This window comes from Branchiostoma floridae, chromosome 1 (assembly GCF_000003815.2).
Source record: "Branchiostoma floridae strain S238N-H82 chromosome 1, Bfl_VNyyK, whole genome shotgun sequence".
NCBI classification, from domain to species: Eukaryota; Metazoa; Chordata; class Leptocardii; order Amphioxiformes; family Branchiostomatidae; genus Branchiostoma; species Branchiostoma floridae.
Genome location: NC_049979.1, coordinates 30,130,315 through 30,152,795, shown reverse-complemented (window position 1 = coordinate 30,152,795; position 22,481 = coordinate 30,130,315). Strand labels below are relative to the sequence as shown.

General features: G+C 38.0%; 2 protein-coding genes across 3 annotated transcripts in view; both read right to left on the bottom strand.

Annotated features, from left to right (window-relative positions):
• LOC118422400 (arylsulfatase J-like) overlaps positions 1 to 9,652 on the bottom strand; it is a 12,553-nt gene extending 2,901 nt beyond the window's left edge. The window contains exons 1-6 of the mRNA XM_035829977.1: positions 9,318 to 9,652; positions 8,876 to 8,998; positions 7,617 to 7,707; positions 6,644 to 6,830; positions 2,664 to 2,854; positions 1,095 to 1,316 (exon numbers count right to left, since the gene is read on the bottom strand). Of these exons, the coding sequence (XP_035685870.1) occupies positions 1,095 to 1,316; positions 2,664 to 2,854; positions 6,644 to 6,830; positions 7,617 to 7,707; positions 8,876 to 8,998; positions 9,318 to 9,478 (975 nt within the window). The 5' untranslated portion in view covers positions 9,479 to 9,652. The remainder of the gene's footprint in view (positions 1 to 1,094; positions 1,317 to 2,663; positions 2,855 to 6,643; positions 6,831 to 7,616; positions 7,708 to 8,875; positions 8,999 to 9,317) is intronic.
• Positions 9,653 to 19,465: 9,813 nt separating this feature from the next.
• LOC118430518 (NXPE family member 3-like) overlaps positions 19,466 to 22,481 on the bottom strand; it is a 78,899-nt gene continuing 75,883 nt past the window's right edge. For both annotated transcript variants that reach the window (XM_035841443.1, XM_035841434.1), the window contains exon 6: positions 19,466 to 22,371. In XM_035841443.1, coding sequence (XP_035697336.1) covers positions 21,824 to 22,371 — 548 coding nt within the window. In that variant the 3' untranslated portion in view covers positions 19,466 to 21,823. The remainder of the gene's footprint in view (positions 22,372 to 22,481) is intronic.

Below are 22,481 nucleotides of genomic sequence, written 5' to 3'. Positions count from 1 at the left end.
TCCCTAACGGCCCTTCCCATTGGTCCCCTGTTCTACCTCCCCCCATATCCCTCATTCTGTAATAGCTAGTATCCATTCTCGGGTATGTCCGTTGTGGTTTTGCAGGGGTTTGAGTCTACGTCACACGTCGTCGTGTAGTGCTGGCTAAACAGTTGCTGCCGGGTGCGGTGGTTGGCTTGGGTGATATCTGCTTTTGCCCCTTGGACAGTGGAGTCAAATCTTCACGTCCACCTGTAGCAATTTTGCCACAGCTGTGTGATATATGCTCTGGACTAACAAAAGTCAGTGCAGAAGACCGGTTGGACATCAGATAGTATGAGAGCGAGAATGCAGAACTTTACGAGACGTATTCCATAGGAGATTGTGCCATCATATTTGATCTGTGACTGAGTGAAGGCCGACGAAGCTTCGGGAGCAAAAATGAGCTTTATTCCCAGCACATATGGAGGAGCCCGTCAGGTCTTTCCAGAAATACTTAGAGAAAAAAACACGAAAATTCATTCACAATTCAGAAAGAATTAAGGCAAAATAAACACACTGCAGGGGATTTGAGAGGGGGGTAAATCCTAGGTGGGGACGGGGGCAGCAAAATGAAGCTGCCTTCAATGACAAAAGGTGTAATGAAGCTGCTCTAGCCGAGGCCTGGTTGAGATAATTAGGTGATAATAAGGTGCTAAATTATGCGTATTTCATTCAAACAAAGGGGAACATGTTCCGAATAGGCGGGGCATATGCAGGAAATTTGAGTCGGATGAGCGGACATGGGCTGGCATGTAGTGGGATGCCCAGGCACATATGCAGGCATTATCGGCCTCCATATGTCCCGCACACTAATAGTTGTGCACACTAATAAATCCGTCTATACCAAGTGAACGGGCGGCATATACCCGTTAATGTCCACATATTTTGAATATCTGGGCAAATGTGCCGGAGTATTCGACCCAGATATTCGGTTTTTCGTGCAGTGTAGCTTAAGCCGTTCTGACGCTATGCGACATGAAAGTTGACGCGAGCCTAAGCTCCCCGTCTAAAAGCTCTAAATGAAAAGCTTTACACCATGCTTTCAATATAGAAATCATACCTGGAACGTTTTAAAGAAAATGCTCACCTGTGGAAAATATTAATATTGTGTTGCGCCACATACCGCGATGTTTTAATGCGCCTGTGACGTTACCAACTGCCTCGTCCATTACTGTTACCATTGCAGCATACGTTCTCACTAGACTATTATCTATGTCCTCATATATTCTTTTGTATTCTTCTGGTGCTTCGAGGGGGCCATGGACGGCTTGGAATGGCAGGTACAGGAACATTGGCTATAGAAAAAGCAACAGTTTGTATTTGAACATTTTTGCCTTTGTTCTATAGCAACATGTTTACACCCAAACATGGTAGATGTGAAGACCTGAGTATAACAGTCTTAGTATAGGTAGCAATGAAAAACCCAAGGCCAGTAATAGCTATGAGGAAAATCGACTCGTTCTTATTTCACTTTCATCCCCTAAAAGTTTAATACACTTCTAAAATTTCTTCTTCGCCGTAAATAAATTTCTTACTGATACGAAGGCTGGGTCTTACACGTGATACACACAAGAGAATTGTGTGCCAAAAACTACCCTAACTTTACATTGTAACTACAAAATGTCTGCTTATTCTAAGTTACGATTTTGTTAACGAACACCAAACTTTAGGACATATTAACACTATCAACACGGGGCGGGGAGGCACGATGGGAGGCTGGGTTAAAAGTACACACGCCAAATTTGACATCGTCTAACTGCCGAATGACGTGTGCTAGGACAAAGAAATTTGGTCAAGTTTCATTTCTAATTTAATATTCATAATTTCTGGTCATTTTATTATGTCATGGGTCAAAATCCAAGATGTAATTTTTACTCGAATTTCGTCAAAATCTTTTTTTTCTTACAAAACACAATTCCTTGAACCTTTTTAATCCAAATCTATTGTTTTTGGGCTACATGTAGAAAAAAGGATTTTAGAAAATTCAAGCTTATCGATCCAAAATGGCGGACAAATGACGTTATTTTCTGACGTCAAATAGGCGTTTGTGTCGTCGCCAATGGCAGCAATAGACTTGGGAGACTAACACTTCGATAATTTATCCTTTTTAATCATAGGTTTGTTGAATACTTTTAAGAAAAGCGGAAATTCCATATTCAGACGATTTGACTAAAAAATATGCCATTATGACGTCATAATTACGTAATATAAGGTCATTACGATACCAAAATTACTGAAAATATAAAACTTTACCAGTACATCATTCCCTGCAAATTATCGTAACCCAAGTCGTCTTAACATAACGAAGTGGGTATATATTGCAATAGTTACTACATATTCAAAGACAAAGTGGCAAGTCGATATGCTTGTGTTAGCCATCTAATGTATATTGCAGAGTGTTTATTTCAAAGGATTCTTGGATGTTACTATCGTCCTCCTTGAGTTTTGATATATCTTTTTTTTTCTTCATTATAACCCTCAAGTCTGGTGATAACTTTAGGATATCAATTACTGCCTACTGCTTTGAGATATTACTCACTTGTAGAAATTGAAGTTTTTTTTTTTTTAAATCAGACATTTACCTCTCGTGCTTGTCTGCCCTTGATTACATGTATAATGAGTTATTTATGTTGTTTCATTACCTTGCTCTGATCGTGATTTAATATCATTTCAATCGCTTTCCTGGCAAACAGGTGGGTCGAATATGTTCCATTCTGATCCAGCACGGGTTTATCTTGGTCCCGAAGGTCCAAACCATGAAATTCCGAGGGATCCTTAGAAAACTGACTTGGTTTCCGATGTGTCCAATAATCTTCACCACCAGTCAAGTAACCTAGGTTGAATAAATACGATTAATCATGAGTACTTAAATCAAACTTGGTCTAAAAGAAGTCCGTAAGACCTGAGTAGTTAATGACAGGAAAAGGAGAAGCGTAACACCAAGACAACGTTACTCCAACAGTTGACGGGACCATCGCACTAGAATTAGTCATGATAGAATTTTTGCCTGGAGCGCGTCAGTCGCCGTTACTATTGTTTAATTTACTCAGATAGGATTTAGAATGTTAATGGACGTCGGTTACTCCATCAAACGGATTTCGTAACAAAATGGAACATTATTTAGAGAATTACTCATTCACAAGTTTTCACAAACTATGCCCAGGTTTAGGTCTAGACCTGAACTAGTTCCTACGGATCTGTACCGTACCTGTACCTGAATCTTCTTACCGGTACCCACCCCTAGGGTATTCCATACACACTATTCTAAGATTTACTCTATTTGTAAATTTGCAACCGTCAATATTTTTTTTAGTTTCACAAGGTACACAAGGAGATAGATTTTAAAAAAAATGTCTCATATTTGTAAACAGAAGCATGCATGACATACATCAGGAGGTTTCCTGGGGTGGGGTTATCAGTCTGGCACATTTTGAAGTTAACCATCAAACCACCGTATGGGATCAAAACTGACCCTAGGCGTATGTGAATATGTGCTTTAGTGACATCTCTGGCAATTAGCAAAATTCCTCCCGTGAGTTGTTTTTTTTGTTGTATATATGTCTTAAAACTTCAAATACGTTTTTGATTAAGTTATCCTAGAAAGTGCATGTTCCAGTGGGGGTCAAAAATAACCCCAGCAAAATATGCCTTATTTTTACAAGCTTTGAAACCCACAACTAAACTACTTATCGTAAAACCACAAAATGTTAGACAATGATGTACATATAAAACAAAATTATTGTAACAACTCTGGGTCATTTTATTGTTGTATGACGACATTATGACGACATCTAGCTGTTATTGGCCACCATCTTGGATTTTGATTGATGACGTCATCACATTGAAATAAATTATAATATCAAATCATGAATTTACGTTGAATTTCATTAGATGTTCTTTGCCAAGAAAACTCTGAAACTTTGTTGTTTAACCCTATCCAGACTGGGGGGCGGGGGCTAAAAGTTTTGGTTTAAACAATGGTAGTTTAAGCTTTTCTTGCTAAACTTAACTTCTTTTCATATATCTTTAATGTCTAACACATCTTGGTTGAACATTCATAATTAGATATTCATAAGTTATGCTAATGAGCTGACGTAATTGGTCAAAATTCAAGGTGGCGGCAAATACCATGAGGAAAAGTATAACCAGCTTATTTTCAGTCAAATTTCATCACTACTTGGTATTTTTTAACAGAAAACATTCCTGTGAACGTTTTCAATCCATTTTCATGGGGTTTTAGCGTTATATGTTGAGTGCCCGCGCCAACTTTGATGTCCTATAACTGCCGAACGACGTGTGCTAGGACTACGAAACTTGGTGACTTTTACAAAAATATTGTTGGCAACAATTTCGCGAAAAAATTTTGAAATTGTAATGTTTCGTGTTGTCATAGCAACGGGTTTCTGACAGGCATATTTTACCAATGTACTAATTTCAGTTTGAATTATGAGATTTCATGGTTTTATTGCGAGACCACACTTGTTTATCTATATCATTAACATCCTGCGTAATTTTAAATTACATTTCTAACTAAATATTCATAATCTATGCTAATTTGATGACGTCATGGCTAAAAATCCAAGATGGCGGACAATGCCATTATCAACGTTAAATACATGTTATTTTTACTCAAATTCCGTCAAAATCTTTTATTTCCTTCCAAAATACAATCACTTGAAGCCCTTTAGTCCACTTCTATTGGGTTTAGGGGTTATAGGTAGAAAAAAAAAACGTATTTAAGAAAATTCAAGCTGTCGATCAAAGATGGCGGACAAATGACGTCATTTTCTGACGTCATACAGGCGTCAGCGTCATCGTCATTGGCAACAAAAGACTTGGCGGACTTAAAACCAAAGAAGTTACCGATTATAGTCATCATTTTGTTAAATACCTTTAGGTATAGCGAAAATTTAATATTTAGACGATTTTAGCCCAAAATATAACATTATGACGTCATAAGTACGTCACATCACGTCAGTACGATACCAAAATTACAGAAAATATAAAACTTTACTAGTACATCATCTACTCAAAATTTGGTGATCGTAACACAAGCCGTTTTGAAATTACGAAGGGGGGGTCAAAAGAGCCCCCCCCCCCGTCCCAGGTATCCCAAAAAAGCCCGGTCCGGATCGGGTTAAGACATTTAAGGTTAACAATCCAAGATGGCGGATAGCTAAACTATAGATGATGTCATTGTATGACGCCATTTGACATCATTTGGCGTCGTTGCGTCAGCTTCTGACAACAGAAGTCTTATAACAGTTAACTATTGATAAAAAGGCTTGATTGGTAACTTTTTGTGGGAGATATTTAGGTATTATTGGAATTCCCCGTTTTTGCCAAAAAAACAATTAATGACGTCACAATTACGTCATATTACGTAATAAAGATATAAAAAAAAGTCAGGAATCATAAAACTTGACGAGCATTACACCCCCTGCAAATTTGGTGATCGTACAGTAAGCCGTTTTGAACATACGAGAGGGGCGATGAGCCCCACCCACCCCGTACAAAACGTTATTGGGTCAGTTTTGACCCCATACGGTAAAATTAGTCGAAAAAGCTACGATGGTTTGAGGTTACCTAATAACCATTTTTAAAAGCCATATGTCATACAATCGTACATTAGTCCATTATTTAGGTCATCGACATGCTAAGGTCATATTCCCTTCAAAACTGCAAGTGTTAATAAACGATTGTATGGTATAAATTTGTTTTAACTTTTAACTTCCTTAATTTAGAATCTTGGTCATGTTTCAGATCACTGTTTTTTTTCAATATGAAGTTTGGGTACTGAGGATTGATAGCAAAACCACTATCAAAAGGAAATTTACTTCTTCTTGTTACCTGCATGAAAAAAAATGCAGGTACTGTTTTGATAGATCAATCATGTTTAGAACCTCTGGATGGGGGTAGAAGTTGTGAACAGTTGTGCGTTAGCGGTCACTACAAGATTGCTGAAGTTTTGTGGTTCGAATAAAAAAAATCTTTAAACCCCTTTTTGACAGAAGTAGTGTGGTCCTAGTTGATATGGAAACTGTCTAGAGCAAGCCAGCAGAAAATGTAAAAAGTGAAGGCGTTGTATGCACAGATCCACAACTAGTAGAAAGAGTAGCTGTGTGACCATCCCTGTCACCTCTGTATGGATTGAACTCTGTATGGAATGGACATTATACACAATAGGGATATGTGCCAAGTGCAGGTGTAACAATAGGAAATAAAAATGATGGTGAGGTCACTAAAAAAGGTGTAGTTTTGAATCTCACCGTTTACCATAGGTAGATATATAAGACAATTATGGAATAAATTTGCCGAACTTCAAACCATATCAACACAGAACACACCATCACAAAACAAAATATTTCATAGAGGTTTGAGTTTCCAGACAATTGTTTTTACTGGTCACAATTTTACGTTGGTCATATATTTATATCAAGCCTAAAGGAAAGCATAAGCAGTCCTCAAAACAAACCGTGTATCACTCCAGTCTATTACAACATACTATATTTATATATATATATATATATATATATATATATATATATATATATATATATATATATGTGTGTGTGTGTGTGTGTGTGTGTGTGTGTGTGTGTGTCAAACAGTAAGTCCTCACCAAAAAATCTTTCGAATCCTCTTTGCAATGGCATGTATTCTTTTCTAAAGAATCCCAAATGCCATTTGCCAACCATATAAGTGGAGTATCCGTTTTCTTTCAGTCGCTGCGGTAAAGTCACTTCGTCAAGAGGTAGACCGTGTGGACGGTCGCACATGATAACGCTGTGTTGTAGCCCATAGTGGATCTATAAAGACAACATTGAAAGAAATGACGACTTGTACGTGAATGCTAGCCCACAGGAATGCATGAAATGTTAGTCGTTTGAAAAATATAGTCAAATTACTTTTAAGTACTTTTACTATATTAAAATACCTGAGGAACTCTATTCGTATAAAGTGGGATAAATACAGGCATTTGTCCTAGAAAACTGGGTAAGTCTATCGTTGCCTGCTAACTTATATATAGGGCGACTTTGCACAATTGATCACATTTTCCTGTATCTTCAACAAACGATACATTTTCTTTTACCCTTGAAAATCAGACATATTCTGTACATAGTGGATGTTCAAAAGCGGGCCAGCAAAAAAATTTTAGTCAGATTAGATAATTTTTTGCCAATGCAAAAAGACAGTTTGCCGAATCATCATGATTTCTGTTATGCAGATAGCTTTGGAGGGTATTTACTTAACACTAATTGTATAATTTACCCGCTGATTTCAATCGTTATAGAAGACTTTTTGAAACCCACTACATGTCATAGTAGGACACTTAAAGATATAACATGTGTAACAGAAAACGTTCCGTATTCATCATGATACACGATTCATGATGATGAATTCGTCAGATTCATCAGCACTCAAGGCATCTTGTGCAGTGTAATAAAACTAGTTAAATTCATTAATTTAAATGAACTGATCAAAGTTAACCAGTAACTGGGAACTTTAAAATGAATTAAGATAATAACATGCAGAATGTACAGATAAAGATTTATTAAAGAGTAAATAATTGCTATAAGCTCATATCTACAAACCTGATATCTGCCCGTCATTAGTTGTTCCCTTGACGGGCTACATATGGGCTGCACGTAATAGTTCTCTAACTTTACTCCCTCGGACGCCAGTCTTTATCACAAAAAGAAAAAAAAATTCCCGGTGAAGTTAAGCGATACATGCCTTCGTTCTTTTATACGCAAGCCATGATTGTCAGAGGCCATAAAATGCAGATTGTCTATCTTTGTAAGTGACCATTATTCGTATTAGTCCTATAAAAATGAATTTAAGACTACCAATGAATAATTGTAATGATGTTCTACTACCTATCATAATCTATGTTTTTATTCCCTCATCAAATTTAATGTTGTATAGTTCCTGAATGGCTTCTGCTAAGGCCACCAAATTTGGTCCCTTCAGAAAATGTTGATAGCAAACAATTTAAGTCATCACAGATGTTTTGGCTAATTCTGGCTTACTTAAACTTTCAAATTTAAAAGGATTTTTTGGCAAACCACACTTATTCATGACATTTTATAAATTTCAACGTGAATTTCATGATTGAATATTAAAAAGTTATGCTAATTTGATGACGTCATCAGCTAAAATCCAATATGGCGGTCAGTTTAAGCTAGAAAACGCAATTGCATCATCATATTACATGATGATGACACAAAATTTCTTATCATAATTTTGTTTCATATGTAATTATTTAAAATATTCGTGATCATAAGATAAGTAATTTAGGCACGGGTCTCTGAAGTTTGTTTCTAAAAAAAAATGCTGGGGTCAGTTTTGACCCCCACTGGACCATACATAAACTTTCAAGGATAACTCAATCAACAATGAGCTAATCTTGATATAAAAAAAACGTATGAGAAGTTATAAGACAAAATAGAAACAAACTCATGGGAGGAAATGTGTTATCAACCGGAAATGTCCTAAAGGCACATATTAATATAAGTCTGGGGTCAGTTTGACCCAATACGGTGGTTTGAGGGTTGAAATGTTACAAACATTCGTAAATATTTCTTGAGGTGCGAAAACCGAGATTTTTTTTACAAAATAAGTTACACGGAGACATTTTGTTCGGTTTCTTTCCTAATATTTGAAATAATATTAAGTAATTTGAATAGATTCATTTTTAATAGTAAATATTGCTGACGATGTAAACCTATTGTGGCTTTGATATTCGTTTCAAAATTACAATTTTCGTTTTGAAACCCCGCTCAGCTACCTTAAAGGGACTCTTTAAATGCTATAGGGATAAAGTAATAACGTTTTTTGTTGTTGTTATTACCTGTCAAGGTTCGGTGTACGTATAAATGAGTTGTGATAACCTATGTCATTCCACCCATAGTCGTCTGCCAAAATGAATACAATATTCGGCTTCTCAGTCCTATGTCCAGGAACAGCTCCAAATCTGAAATCAAATACCAGAAGAAATTTCCATATGGAAAGAAATGGGTGAAGAAAACATTATTGCCACCATTGCATTGCAATAACAAAAAAATATTTACTTAACTCTGTATCTCTCTTTCTGCCTCTCCCTCTCTCTCTCACAGACAGACAGACACACACACACACACACATATATATACACACACACACACACACACACACACACACACACACACACACACACACTTATATATTAAAAACGTTGAAAGCAGTAAAACAGGCCCCAAAGGGATTTTAATCTATGCTGAGTTCAAAAAAAAAACAGTTTAGATTTGCCGTACCTTTCTGACCTCGCCCCTTCGTAATGCTTTACATCGAGAGGAATCATGGCCCATTGAATCGTCACGAATAAAGCAGCCGCTAAAGTACAAACAAACACAACTTTACGGTGGGACAGACATAGACGCAGAAAAAGAACAACCGGGCTGCTTTGTCCTTGCATCTTTATTTGAAGCAAGCTTGCCTGTTATGGACGTATCAATGCAATGCTTAAAGATATCTCCAAGCTTCTGTTGTGATGTCATCACCGAAGAATGCAGACTCACTACCTGCTACTATCACTGGACAAAATATCCTTAAATCCTCATTATTCCGACAAAACCAACATAGTGCATCATGGCAAAAAAGGAAAGTTGCCCAGCGAATCCGGACAATGCCATGATCCTTCCTCGACTACGACGATGTGCCAGAAATCCCACAGATTCCAGCGCCGTGTGTGTTTCGGATAGGTTTCTTAAAATCTTTACGGATACAGCGGAGTATCTGGGTAAATTCGTTTTAATCACATTAAATATAGCTGACAACAGTACACTGCACATCTACTATGATCTTTTATAAGTTCAACAAGAAATCTTAGCAAATCAGACTGCTGGGATTTAGCGGATCCCTGTCTCCACAGAATTCGTCAAAATTGTAGAAGGTTTTTCATTCCCAAGATGATAGTTACCTTTAACTTTGTGCCAAATTTCTTAACATTCAATGAAAAATGTGCCTGTTATAAAACCAATGGAATTGTTTTCTGAAAAAAAAAACTCGTAATTAATGATCCTTTAGAAGAATGGACTTCGAAAACAATCAAGGTATTCAGTGTCCCGTAAAGTTCCCACAGTATTTTAATATTTTGATTTACAAGGAAAAGCGTCTATTCAGTTAGCGTTGCAACTATGAATTATATTTAAGTTAAAACTAAGTAATATATTCAATTTTATTATTCCCGGATTTATTTTTCTTGAAAATTATTCGATGTGATATGGATTTTTCTGACCTCTGTCATTGTTTCCCTTTATTTGTATGCACTAGTATTAACCCTATGCAGCCTGGGTGGGGCTAAAAGTGTCTACGGCAACTTTGACGTTGTATAGCTCCCAAACGGCTTGTGCTGGAACGAACAAACTTGGTGACCTTTCCTAAAATATTGTTGGCACATCAATTTAAGAAAAAATAGCGTAAGTTTCTAATTGCCATAGCAAAGGGTTTCCGAAATGCAAATTTTACAAAAATCACTAGAGTCCATTCCAAGACACCATGCGGATGTTTGTGGCCATTGTTTAGAATTGATTTTAAAGTTTTGTAATCATATGTCTAGGACATTTGATACTTCAGATATATTTTTAACACTGTTTCAACTTTATAAATATTTCCCTGGTACTGTAAAACTTTGAAAATATTCATCGTGTGGAATTGGATACTTCTAATGGTTTCTAAATAATGATAACAGCATTTTACCATTATTTACCATTTTCTACCATTTTTTTGTAAATGGTTCAGTGGGCTGGGAAGATAACAATTCACACACCCTTGCAAAGTGTGGTTGGGTGTCATGCAACAATGGTCCACCACAAATGATCCACCAGTGCCCAGCAGTGAAATCTAAGAATATACAGATGCAACAATAGGGCTTACTTTTATCGGGGCAATAAACTAATTTTACCATTCGGCAAAGTTTACAAATATTTGTAAATATTTGTAAATGTGAAAGAATAACACAGAGGTTTCAAAAATTATTCTAAATAAAGATATTTTTGTACAGTTACTTTCAAAATGTTTCTAAGATATTCAAAGGAATTCAAATAGATGAGTATTTTCATAGTCAATTTTTTGAAAAGAATTTAATTATTGTGGCTCAGATGTTCTTTTATTCAAAATAATTCAGACTAATTACAAATATCACCTAAATACCCTCCTGGTGACTTGGAATGGACTCTAAGACATCTTACTAAAACATTTATAATCAAATATTCAGAAATTATGCTAATGAAATGACGTCGTTGGTCAAAATCCAAGATGGCCGACAATATCATGATGAAAAGTTAACAAGCTTATTTTCACTTGGATTTCATTACTACTTGGTATTTTCTTACAGAAAACATTCATGTGAACATTTTTAATCCATTCCATTGGGGTTTTAGTGTTATGCACAGCTTCAAATGTCTAACTCGTTCATCAGTCTCACCCGATAGCCTTCTAAGAATATTCGATTCCTGTGTTAAACCCATTCTGTTATATGGTTGTGAAATTTGGGGTACCGAGAAATTAAATGATACATCTCCGATAGAAATGACACACAACCAATTCTGCAAGAACATTCTTGGAGTCTCTAGAAATAGTAGTAATTTAGTATGTAGGTCCGAATTAGGCAGATTTCCACTAGACATAGATATTTCCGTTCGACTTGTAAAATATTGGTTGTGTTTAACACAAATGGATTTTACTACGCATCCATTACAAGTAAAGGCACTCTTGGAACGGCATAACTCCGTTGTAAACGACCGGAGAAGATCACTTTTACAGCGTGTTAAAGATATACTTGATTACAGTGGATATTCTTATCTCTGGTACTCTGACAACTCACTATGTGACCCTGTATATGTATGTAATATGATAAGGAACAGAATTACCAATATGTATATCGAGACGTCTCTACATAATATAAGTATAGATACCGGTAAGCTTAGATTCTACAAAACCTGTAAATCTGTATACGCTAGAGAGAAGTACTTAGAACTAGTTGATTTCGAGCTGCGCTCCGCAATAAGCAAAGTCAGAATTAGCGTTCATCCTCTTGAAGTGGAAAGAGGGAGATATAAGAGATTACTAGTGTGTGAAAGAATTTGTAAATATTGTACATCTAAAGCAGTGGGAGACGAGACACACTTCATTTCCAAATGTTCATTCAACGAAACCGAAAGAATCACTCTGTTTAGAGAAGTCACAAAGTATTATCCCAACTTCCCCACATTGACAGACGAACAGAAAGCTACTTTTCTCTTGAAATCGCAGAACCCACAAATTCTAGAAAATGTGGGGCTTTTCGTCTCCCTCTGCTTCCAAAAAAGAAGTCAAACCCAACCTGTTTAGAAATAGCCAACACTTGTATTAGATTAGAATATTATTTATGACTGTCCATTGTCACTATGTGTATACCATGTACATGCACTTGCAATTAGCCCTCGGGCACGAACTTGCAAATAAAATTTATATTATCTTAAGACATTTAAGGTTGATAATCCAAGATGGCGGATAGCTAAACGTCAGATGATGTCGTTTTATGTCATCGACAACAGAACTCTTATAACATTTATTATTGATAAGAATTTTTTTTGTTTGAAATATTTAGGTATCATGGGAATGACCCGTTTTAGCCAAAAAACCAATTAATGACGTCATAATTACGTCATATTTACGTCATAATGATATAAAATTTCAGGAATTGTAAAACTCTACGAGCATATCACCGCCTGCAAATTTAAGTCGGTAAGCCGTTTTGAAAATACGAGGGTGGAATGAGACCCCCCCCCCCCAGTCCAGGGAATGCAAAAAAAAAGCCCAGCCTGGATAGGGTTAAACAATTATGTATGGGTAACGGTAAATTATTTATGAAAAATTCATAAACCACTGTATCAAAGTCTGTTAGTTGTATCTGTAAGTATTTGTTGCAAATGTAATATTCTTGGTCAGAATGTGTCATAAATTCTGTAAAGTCCGTATGTTGAATGTGGTGATATCTCTGGCAGATACAAATATAAATCCTACAGCTCGGCATCGGGCGAAAATCCTTCTTTTCGGATCGGAGGTACCGAAGAACGGTTTCCACTGTTTGGATTTGTTACGGTTTCCTTGTCGGATCCACCAAATGACAAACAGAATACGGCTTTGTACATGTTGAAAATTCTTGTTTTCGGATTTTTTTTGGGTTCTGAGTTTCCAAAAAATGGAATCCAAAGTTAGGATCACTTACGGATTTATAAAAAAACATACCTTTGCCAAATAAACCAGGTTTGTTATGTAGAATGATGTCTGTAGACAAATGCGTTACTCATTTCATTTTCTTTATGATTATATGCTTGGAGTTGGTTTATAAAATTTCGGCATTTATTATGCAAATTAGATCCCAATTTACAATTAATTGATATCAAATTGTATCAAGCATTACTTAAGCTATCAGCATACCAAAATCATGATGATCCTTTGATCCATTCTTGACTTATTCTCTTTCAAAGTCTTTAAATACACCTCTTACTCTCTTCCCTCTTTCTCAGTTACATATGTGACAACTTTGATGAAAGTACTATAATGGAATGCAGTGGATTTATGAACTTTCCCTAATCAATTATGCAAATTAGCTGTTAACTTGCATAATAAGTATCACATTATGTAAGTCTTCATTTAGGCTATCTACATGCCGAAAATCATGACGATCCGTCAACACGTTAATATTTTCTCATTAATTATGCAAATGAGATCATCATTTGCATGATAAATATGTATTGACATTTCTCTCTTTCTCAGCTACATATGTGACAAGTTTTAAAGCCCTATCATGGAATGTAGTGAATTTAAAAATTATATCCTCATTAATTATGCAAATTAGCTGTTGATTTGCATAATTGTTATCTCATTATGTAGGTCTTCACTTACGCTACCTACATACAAAAAAACATGATGATCCGTCAACATGTTCATATTTTCTCATTAATTATGCAAATGAGGTCATCATTTGCATAATTGATATCTGTCGACATTTCTCTCCTTCCCAGCTACATATGTGACAAGTTTGAAAGTCCTATCATGGAATGTATTGGATTTATAATTTTTCCTCATTAATTATGCAAATTAGCTGCTGATTTGCATAATTAGTATACCATTATGTAAGTCATCACTCATTCTATCTACATACCAAAAATCATGACGATCCGTCAACACGTTGTAGAGTTATTCTCATCCAAAGTTTGAAAGGAAACCGGCGCCTGCAGTTCCAAAAAAGCCGCTAGGGGGCCCAAACTCACAGCACTTACCCTCTGCTTCGAGGGCTATCTACCACTCAAAATCATGATCACAGCATGTCCAGAACACGAGATATCAAAATTTGAGGTTCTGCTGCAGTACCTTAGCAAGCCGCTAGGGGGCCCATTATCGAACTTGACCTTCATTTTCCCGACCCCTACCCACCTACCAAATATTATCGGGATCCATCCAAGACTTCTTGAGTTATGCTGTTAACAGACAGACAGACACACACACTGACTCACAAGCCCAAAACATAACCTTAGCCATTCTGGCAAAGGTAATTAGCCATTCTGGCAAAGGTAAAAATACGAATAAAATTCGGTAACGTATTTGGACCCCAGAGGGACTGAACACAAACTTTCTATATAATTTCCACATTATTGTACCTATATTTGCGAAAACGTAGGAGAAGGTATAAGACATATTGACTGACAACATCACGGAAGGATTTTTCTTCAGATCAAAAATGTTCAAATTGCACTTCAAAATGTATGCCTGGGGTCCAAATGGACAACACTCGGGTGTTTGAGGGTTAAGGACTCTGAGGTCCACTCGTTCGGACGGTTGATTCAAGTTTTTGATGCCCACGACATCCAAACCAAAGCCGATATTTTTTATCAAACTCTCCAAAGTAGATAGACCATCATTTCCCAATGAAGTCAGTCATTAAACACAATACTGATAAGGAATGGATTCCTCCCCATATCAAATCACTTATTAAGAAAAGACAGATAGCTTTTCACTCTGGCAATATGACACTGTATAGAAAGCTAAGAAACAGTGTAAATCGACTGTGTATTAAGGCAAGGAAAAGATATTATGTTTGTAAGATCCAAGTTTTAAAGAAGGAGAATTCAGGCCAGGTGGCACGCGTGTCTACGTGACACACTGAATTCTCGGCGGAGCTTATCAGCGTCTGTGTCCAGCAGCACTCCTCTGAATGACAATGATATTGCTAATGTAATCAATCATTACTTTTCTGACATTGTTAACGAACTTCCATGCCTTGACCTTGAGTCATTGCCATCTTACCTGCCTTCTCCTTCCAGACCTCCGCATATACATTCATATGAGGTTCATGAAATCTTGAAGCGCCTTAATGCAAGGAAAAGTTGCGGCCCTGGTAAAATTTCCCCGAAAATCGTCAAAACATTTGCTGTCGAGTTTAGTGAAATTCTTGCCCATATTTTCAACTGCTCATTGGAAGAGGGACGTGTTCCCAAACAATGGAAAGAATGCATTATTGCCCCAATTCCAAAGAAAGTCCCAGCGTCAGTAGAGCGTCTACGACCAATATCACTTACTTCTGTTTTTAAGAAAACGTTTGAATCGTTCATTTCAAAATGGATTTTCCAAGACATTAACAAAATTCTGGATCCAAATCAACATGACAGTAGAAAAGGGCGCAAATGCAAATCAATGCCTCTAACATTTATATCTTTACAAATTTATTGGATATGCTACAAAGGGAAGTATTTTTAGAAACTTTGACATTTCAAGTTGCTAACTCTTGACAAAAATTACATTTTCACATCAAAATACATCATAACCATAAGGACAATCGGCAATTAACTTGTTTGACTTTCGGTACATTACACCATGTGCCAAAACATTAACCCTACCATTTTGTTGACAATACTTAGTTACTTACTAAATATACTATACTGCATCTAAAAAGCCCTAAATTGACTCATTTTGATTATGTTCCGCTTGTGAGGATTGGAAGAACAGGACATGCCAGCATACATAATCTAGTTGTTAACCATGATAATCAACATTTTTTGTTTGTCACTGACTATAGCTACATATAGTAAATGTGTGTTATGCAAAGTATGGAGGTTCTTTACAAGTCACTTTATTAATACAGCAACTTTTCTTGTCCCTTCAAGATGTTTTGGCAGTGTTTTCAGCAGTTGTCTGTCATCAAGACATGGCATTTGTGTTCTGCATGGAGAAAGAAATTTACAGTGAAATTGGTGATTTGTATTGAGTAAAATGGTTTTGACAGTGGGACTTTGTGCCCCACTCTATGCAACCACCCTACAACAATGATACACTGAAGAAATTGTATCAACAACAGTGTGAGGATATGGGATAAAGAGATAACTATTGCACCAGTAGAAACAGTGTCAAGGCACAAATCATAACAAATGTGTATTTAGTCCTCTTTTATTCAAGTCCCTGTATTGGTAGTTTTGGGCGGTAGGTCCACTGCCTATACTTACAGTTGTCAGTTATGCAGGGTGTGAGTTTATAGCCAAATTTATGGTAAATTCTTATCATGATGATACGTATATACATAACCAAAACCCGACATAAGTTAAGTAAGTCAAGTATGATACATATAGCCTTGAAAGTTAAACTCGTCAATACAGTTACCATACATGACAAGTTAGCATATCAAGATGGTCATGTCTCTCAACATGTCCACTCAGTATACAGTTATGAGAATTGTCCTGACAGCAAAGCTGGCTTAGATTCTTTTTAACTCTACCTGACAAGTATTGCTGTGTAATATATATATGATAGCATGATAACCAGAATGGTTTTAGTAAATTTGTTAATGGAATTTCAACCATCTGCTGGAAGTTTTAACTTCTGTCTTTATGTGTATCCAGAGTGTTACATAAACTTGTGAAGTATCTTTGCAATTACAGTAGCTAGTTACTCCTTGTGGCCATATGTGTTCAAATAATTGAGTTTTATCTGCACTTCCGCGAATCCGTCATTCTCCTGCATTGCGATATATTGCACACTCACTCACTCACTCACGGCCCGTAACCTCAGTGGTCGTAGGGGCTCCCCGACATCCATATATTGCATATCCTACATTTTGGGGGAGTGTCTTAAAATATGATCATTAAGATCAGTGCTACATCAGTGTGTAACGTTAGTGTTGTTTGTGCTATTCGTTTCTCTCATGCAGGACAATTATTGATAGCCACTATAAGTATTGTAGGAATGACTGCCAGTATAGCTTAAGGAAAAGTAAATGTACCAATAACCCTTGGAGTAGTTGATGTTGATTGTTGGCAGTAGTTGATGTTGATTGTTCATTGCTGTAAACCATTGAACCCCAATCCCCCATAGATATGACGAAACTGTTGCCTTCTGTCCAATGCACCCTGCATGCACTGGAATTGTCGGTTACCCAGTTTTAGGTTTTAAAAAATCTACTATGGGTCAAACCCCATCAATAGCCTTGGGGCCCAAAAAGGGTGGCCTGGCTAGCCTGCAGGCTAGCCTGCTGGGCCCAGGCTTTTCCGTAAACCCATCACTTCTCTCATGGAGCTGTTCTCATATCTCAGCTGATCAGTCAACAATTGCAACTGTGAAACGTCATCCTCTGTCTGCTCACCTAGAGATTTGAGTTCTTGATTGGCTTTGGTCAGTGTGGCATTTTTCTCCTTGAGATCAGCAATGTTAACTTGGGCAGTCTGGAGATCAGTCTTAAGACTTGCAATCTGTGCTGCGTGCTTGACTTGGAGGGCAGCTAGCTCTTTATGTGGCAGTGCTGCTGCTGACGGAGCACTATCCTCTGCATGGCACTTGCTCTTATCAGTTCCCTGGGTCACTGTGAACACCTTATTGACCCCGTGTGGCTTATCCACTAAGGGAACACAGTAGTGGCCAGTTGCCGTCAACTTGAGGTCGACGTTCTTGCCAAATATTGTGGCCCTGTCCTCCTGCGTGTGCAGTACCACACCGGCCGTCTTCATGGCATCTAAAGACAGCAGTAACGGAATGTCCCGGTTTACAACATCGGTTGATATCAGCACCTGTCTGTCAGCTATGTTCGCAGGGATTCGGTATCTTCCCAAGGAAGGTAATATCTCGTCCCCTCCAAACTTGAATACATGGGAACTGGTGTCTCGTGTGACATTCACCCGTGCCGTCTTATCCAAAACCGATAAGTACTTATACAACCAGGCACGACCGCATACAGTGGAGGAACATGCCGAGTCGAGGACAGCACATAACGCATCCTCTACGGACCCTTCCGACATCATGCACTCGGAAGCACCATGGGTATACATCACTGTAAACTTGGTACCTTCATCCAACTGAGCTTCAGTCTCTGTTGTATAGACCTCCTCTGTCGTCGCATGTGGGCAGGAGTCGCGCAAATGTTTGAACGAACCACACTCATAACATCGAAGATAATCTCCATTTCTTGACCTGGGGTTACGATGGCCAGATTCCCGTGAAGTCGACCTTTGACCCCCTGACCTATATTCACGGTAGTCCTGGCCGCCGCCATCTTGTGCACTCCGACCCCTCCCGGCTGACTTGTTTTGATTAGGCTTCCGGTTCCATTTTGTGAACCCCCCACGGGCGGTCTGGTACACCTCCCGGTCTGCCACGTTTACGATCTCTTGTTTGACACGAGGCATCGAAAAAGCACCCATATCCGAACTGGAGGCTAACGTACAGGGCGCTACAAGACTATCCGAAAACTTGCGCAAAGAGGCTTTGGCTTGGACAAAAAGCGTCGTGTCCTCCTTTGTATAATCCAGACCGGTGAGAACCAGTTTCGATTCATCAGGGGTGAGATTCGCCCGGCGGATAAGCAATAATCCCAATACACTTGCGGGGAGGGTCACGTCGCCCGTCTTGTTTAGCTGATGATATAGATTGTCAAATCGGGATATATATTCACTCACCGACATGTCCTTGGTACGTTGAAACTTGTCAAAGTTCACAAAGGATTCCCATAATCTTCCCGTATCGTCACGCCGGAGATGTTCATCCAGTTTGGCGAGAACTTTGTCATAGCCGTCCTCGGCCGTCATGTCCTCCATGGCAAGCCGGGAGGAGAGGAATGCCCTTGTCCCAAACTCATCCTTCGGCCCTTCGGTTAGACTGAGAAGGATCTCGATGCCACGTTGTTTCTTGGGAATCTTTGTGACCTGGTTCCAACACTGGATTTCAAACCTGTATTGCTCGTAAGTTTTAAGAGTAAGATCGAAGAGTGGGAGTCCGTGCACACGTCGCCATCTTGGAAAGGTCGCGCTCGAAGCCTGTGCACAGAAAACGTCCGAGAAATCGGGCACTGTCGACACCAGAGACCTAGAGACCCGGACCGTCGACTCTAAATGTCCAGAGTTGCACCCTCTGCTACCATTGTTAAGCTTACTTTCCGTCCCTCTTTACTCAGGGATAAATAAGCACACTGACACACACATCTAAGTCCATGTGAGTGTATTCTCGGAAACTCCACATTCCACCCTGGGCTGTTCCATTCTTGAGGGGGGTAGGCTATTCTATATATCTAAGTAATCTAACAGTTGTTTCGTGTCTATTATAATTTTTAAATGACTTCATGCATATCTTAGATACTAGTTTGGCTCCGCCATCTTATATTCACCTCCTTGAATTTTCAAAAGTACATTTTAGCTATAAATAATGGCAAAAGGCAACGGAAATTAGACTACAAAGGTTAATTTAAACGCTTTTTGATGAAAGAATAGTTACCTATTATTCCTGCGCAGTGACCGGCTCATCCATATGAAGCTATGGGGTAGTGCCTGGAGTCGCGCGGCGAAATGATTCGAATCCATTTTCCTCTGTTAAAACGGATGTTGGGTGGGAGGGGAGGGAGGACTGAAATTGTTCGACCCTCGTCTAGACAAATTTGACACGTTTTATTACAGATGCACGGCATAGCAGCAGTACTACGCTGAATTGCGCCGCCATTCACATTTCTATACATTAAAACCAGCCTTAATAAAATCCGTTCGTTATCTTACAAACTTAACGCAAATACATATCAAGCATTTCAGAATTGTACCAATTCCAAACATCACTCCTCTCGTGTCTCCCTCCCATCTCTTTCTGTACTCATAGTTTACCTTTCGCCGATCTACCAGGCTATGCGGATGAGTCTGTCTAACTACGCAGTAATTAGTCAGCTTTTGCCTTACATAGATAGCTTCACATGGACAAGCCAATCACAGCGCAGGAAGAACACCAGGTAGTTACAGCTTATTAGGGATAATAAGAAAGTTATACTTGATCTGCTCATACGGTCCGCCATCTTAGATGTATGTCCATTGCGTCATCACATTAACATAATTTATGCATAATTAAATATGAAAAAATATTCTACATAGCATAAGATTTTATTTCTGTAAGAAAATAGCTGTAACATAAACTCAAATACCTGTTTTGTATTTAGTTTGTAGCTGGTGAAACATTCGTTACTAATTTTTATTCGGTATTGATGTTGCAAGTTCGTCCCTAATTACCATAATTAATGTAAAGTTGCAACCCTAAATCTACGTAGTATATAAAAGATTGAATAATAATACTTGCGAACGGTGCATGTTCTTCAAAGGTTTGCATGACCAAGCATCGATTATGTATATTTGAGTCGTTTGATTAAACTTTTTTTATGCAGATATAAGGTATCCGAACTCTTGTCTATCCACGGATTTTGTTAATCAATGTAACATTTAATATCTGCCCTTTTCAACACTATTCTGTAGTTTCCTTTTTAGAATATGTATTTCATTAGAAGAGTTTAGTTTGAATAAAATACATATTATTTGAATAGCGTATATTTCTATTGAGCAAATCATAGTAAAAGATATTCATGGCTTATACATCTACGACATCTTCTCTTTATCATGATTAATGTACAAAAGAACTATGTAAGGAACAAAAAAGGACTTTGTTTTTTTATTACAACTTTTTTATGCACAACCATGGGTTTGATTAAGAGCCAACGTTTCGACGATAATCTGTTATTTTTATCAGGGCTAAACTGACTTACTGTGCGCTGGAGCTAGGTGATGCAGTCACAAACTTAAAGAATTGTTACATTATAAATATTGGAGGGTAACAATGGTTAGATGATGCCGTTCCAAAGGTATTTTTTCTGTACATGTATATACAGGAAAAGAAACTAAAAAAATAAGATAAAACTATTGAGCAACAATACTGAGCTATTGCCGTCCCAAATGTAAAGTCACATAAACACATAAACATTGTTCAGCAACAATGATGAAACGGTTTTCAGATCTTAACCTTATTTAGACTGGGCTATTTTGGGATCCTTTTGACGGCTCTTCGGATGTTCAAAACGGCTTGTGTAACGATCACCAAATTCGGTAGGGATGATGTGCTGGTAATATTTTCGGGTATTTGGGTGTAATTTGCAGCCTTTGGATTTGCACACATTAGTACACGTCTTGAATACAGAAATCAATGACTTGTAGGCTGTAAAAGCATGTTTCTTCGCTTCAATTCTTTTGTTTACATTTAGTGCGTATAATTGGGAAATTTAGCCATCTCACTATTTTTTGCCGTCTGCAGAGGACGTCATCAATAAAAACTTGCTGGAATATTATATGTTAATGTATGATATTTTGTTAAATATATGTTTAATGCGTATATAATATAATCATAATATAACCATGGCAACCATCGTACTCGTGTTGGTAACGTTTGTCACCGAATTTGGCGATAGGCATAAACCACCTCACACAGCCTCAAAGATCTATGTTGGGCATATATGTGATAGCATTATGTTTAGTTGACTATCAACCATAGCTTGATCTGGGTGAATGCTGTCTGATCCCGGCTGACACACGCTCATGTCCCACGTGTCCAACACAACCACGCCTGGATCAGCTCGGAACACCTCTCGTATAACCTCGGTAACCTGGTAAGCGAGCCAGTCGCTCCCTATCAAGTAGTACGCCAGTCTTCCGGCGTGGTGTTCTCGTGTTGTTCCAGTTCTCACGAAAACTCGCGTGCCGGGACTCCTGTGCAGGAGACGGTGTATTGCGCCCCGTATGGCGTAAAGTCGGGACCGGATCATGCCCAGTGGCTCTGAGGTAAAGTGAGCCCATAGACCGACGGCTATGACCATGTTTGGGCCTTCTTGAATTTCATCAAGCACGTCGGCCAAGTACCGGTAATTGTTAAAGAAATCCCAATGGCCTATTTGAAAAGGGAAGTGGTGGAACCGGTAATGAACTGAGATGTTCCAATGGGTGTTGTACTTTCCCCCGTCATGTGATAGTTTGTTTCCACCAGATTTAGCTGTAACAACAAAGGAAACACGAATCAGTAGTATAATTCTTGAGACATTTTTTCGTTGAAAAAGCAACACCCCGTGACATTACGTAAAGGGGAAGAAAAAACATAGACAA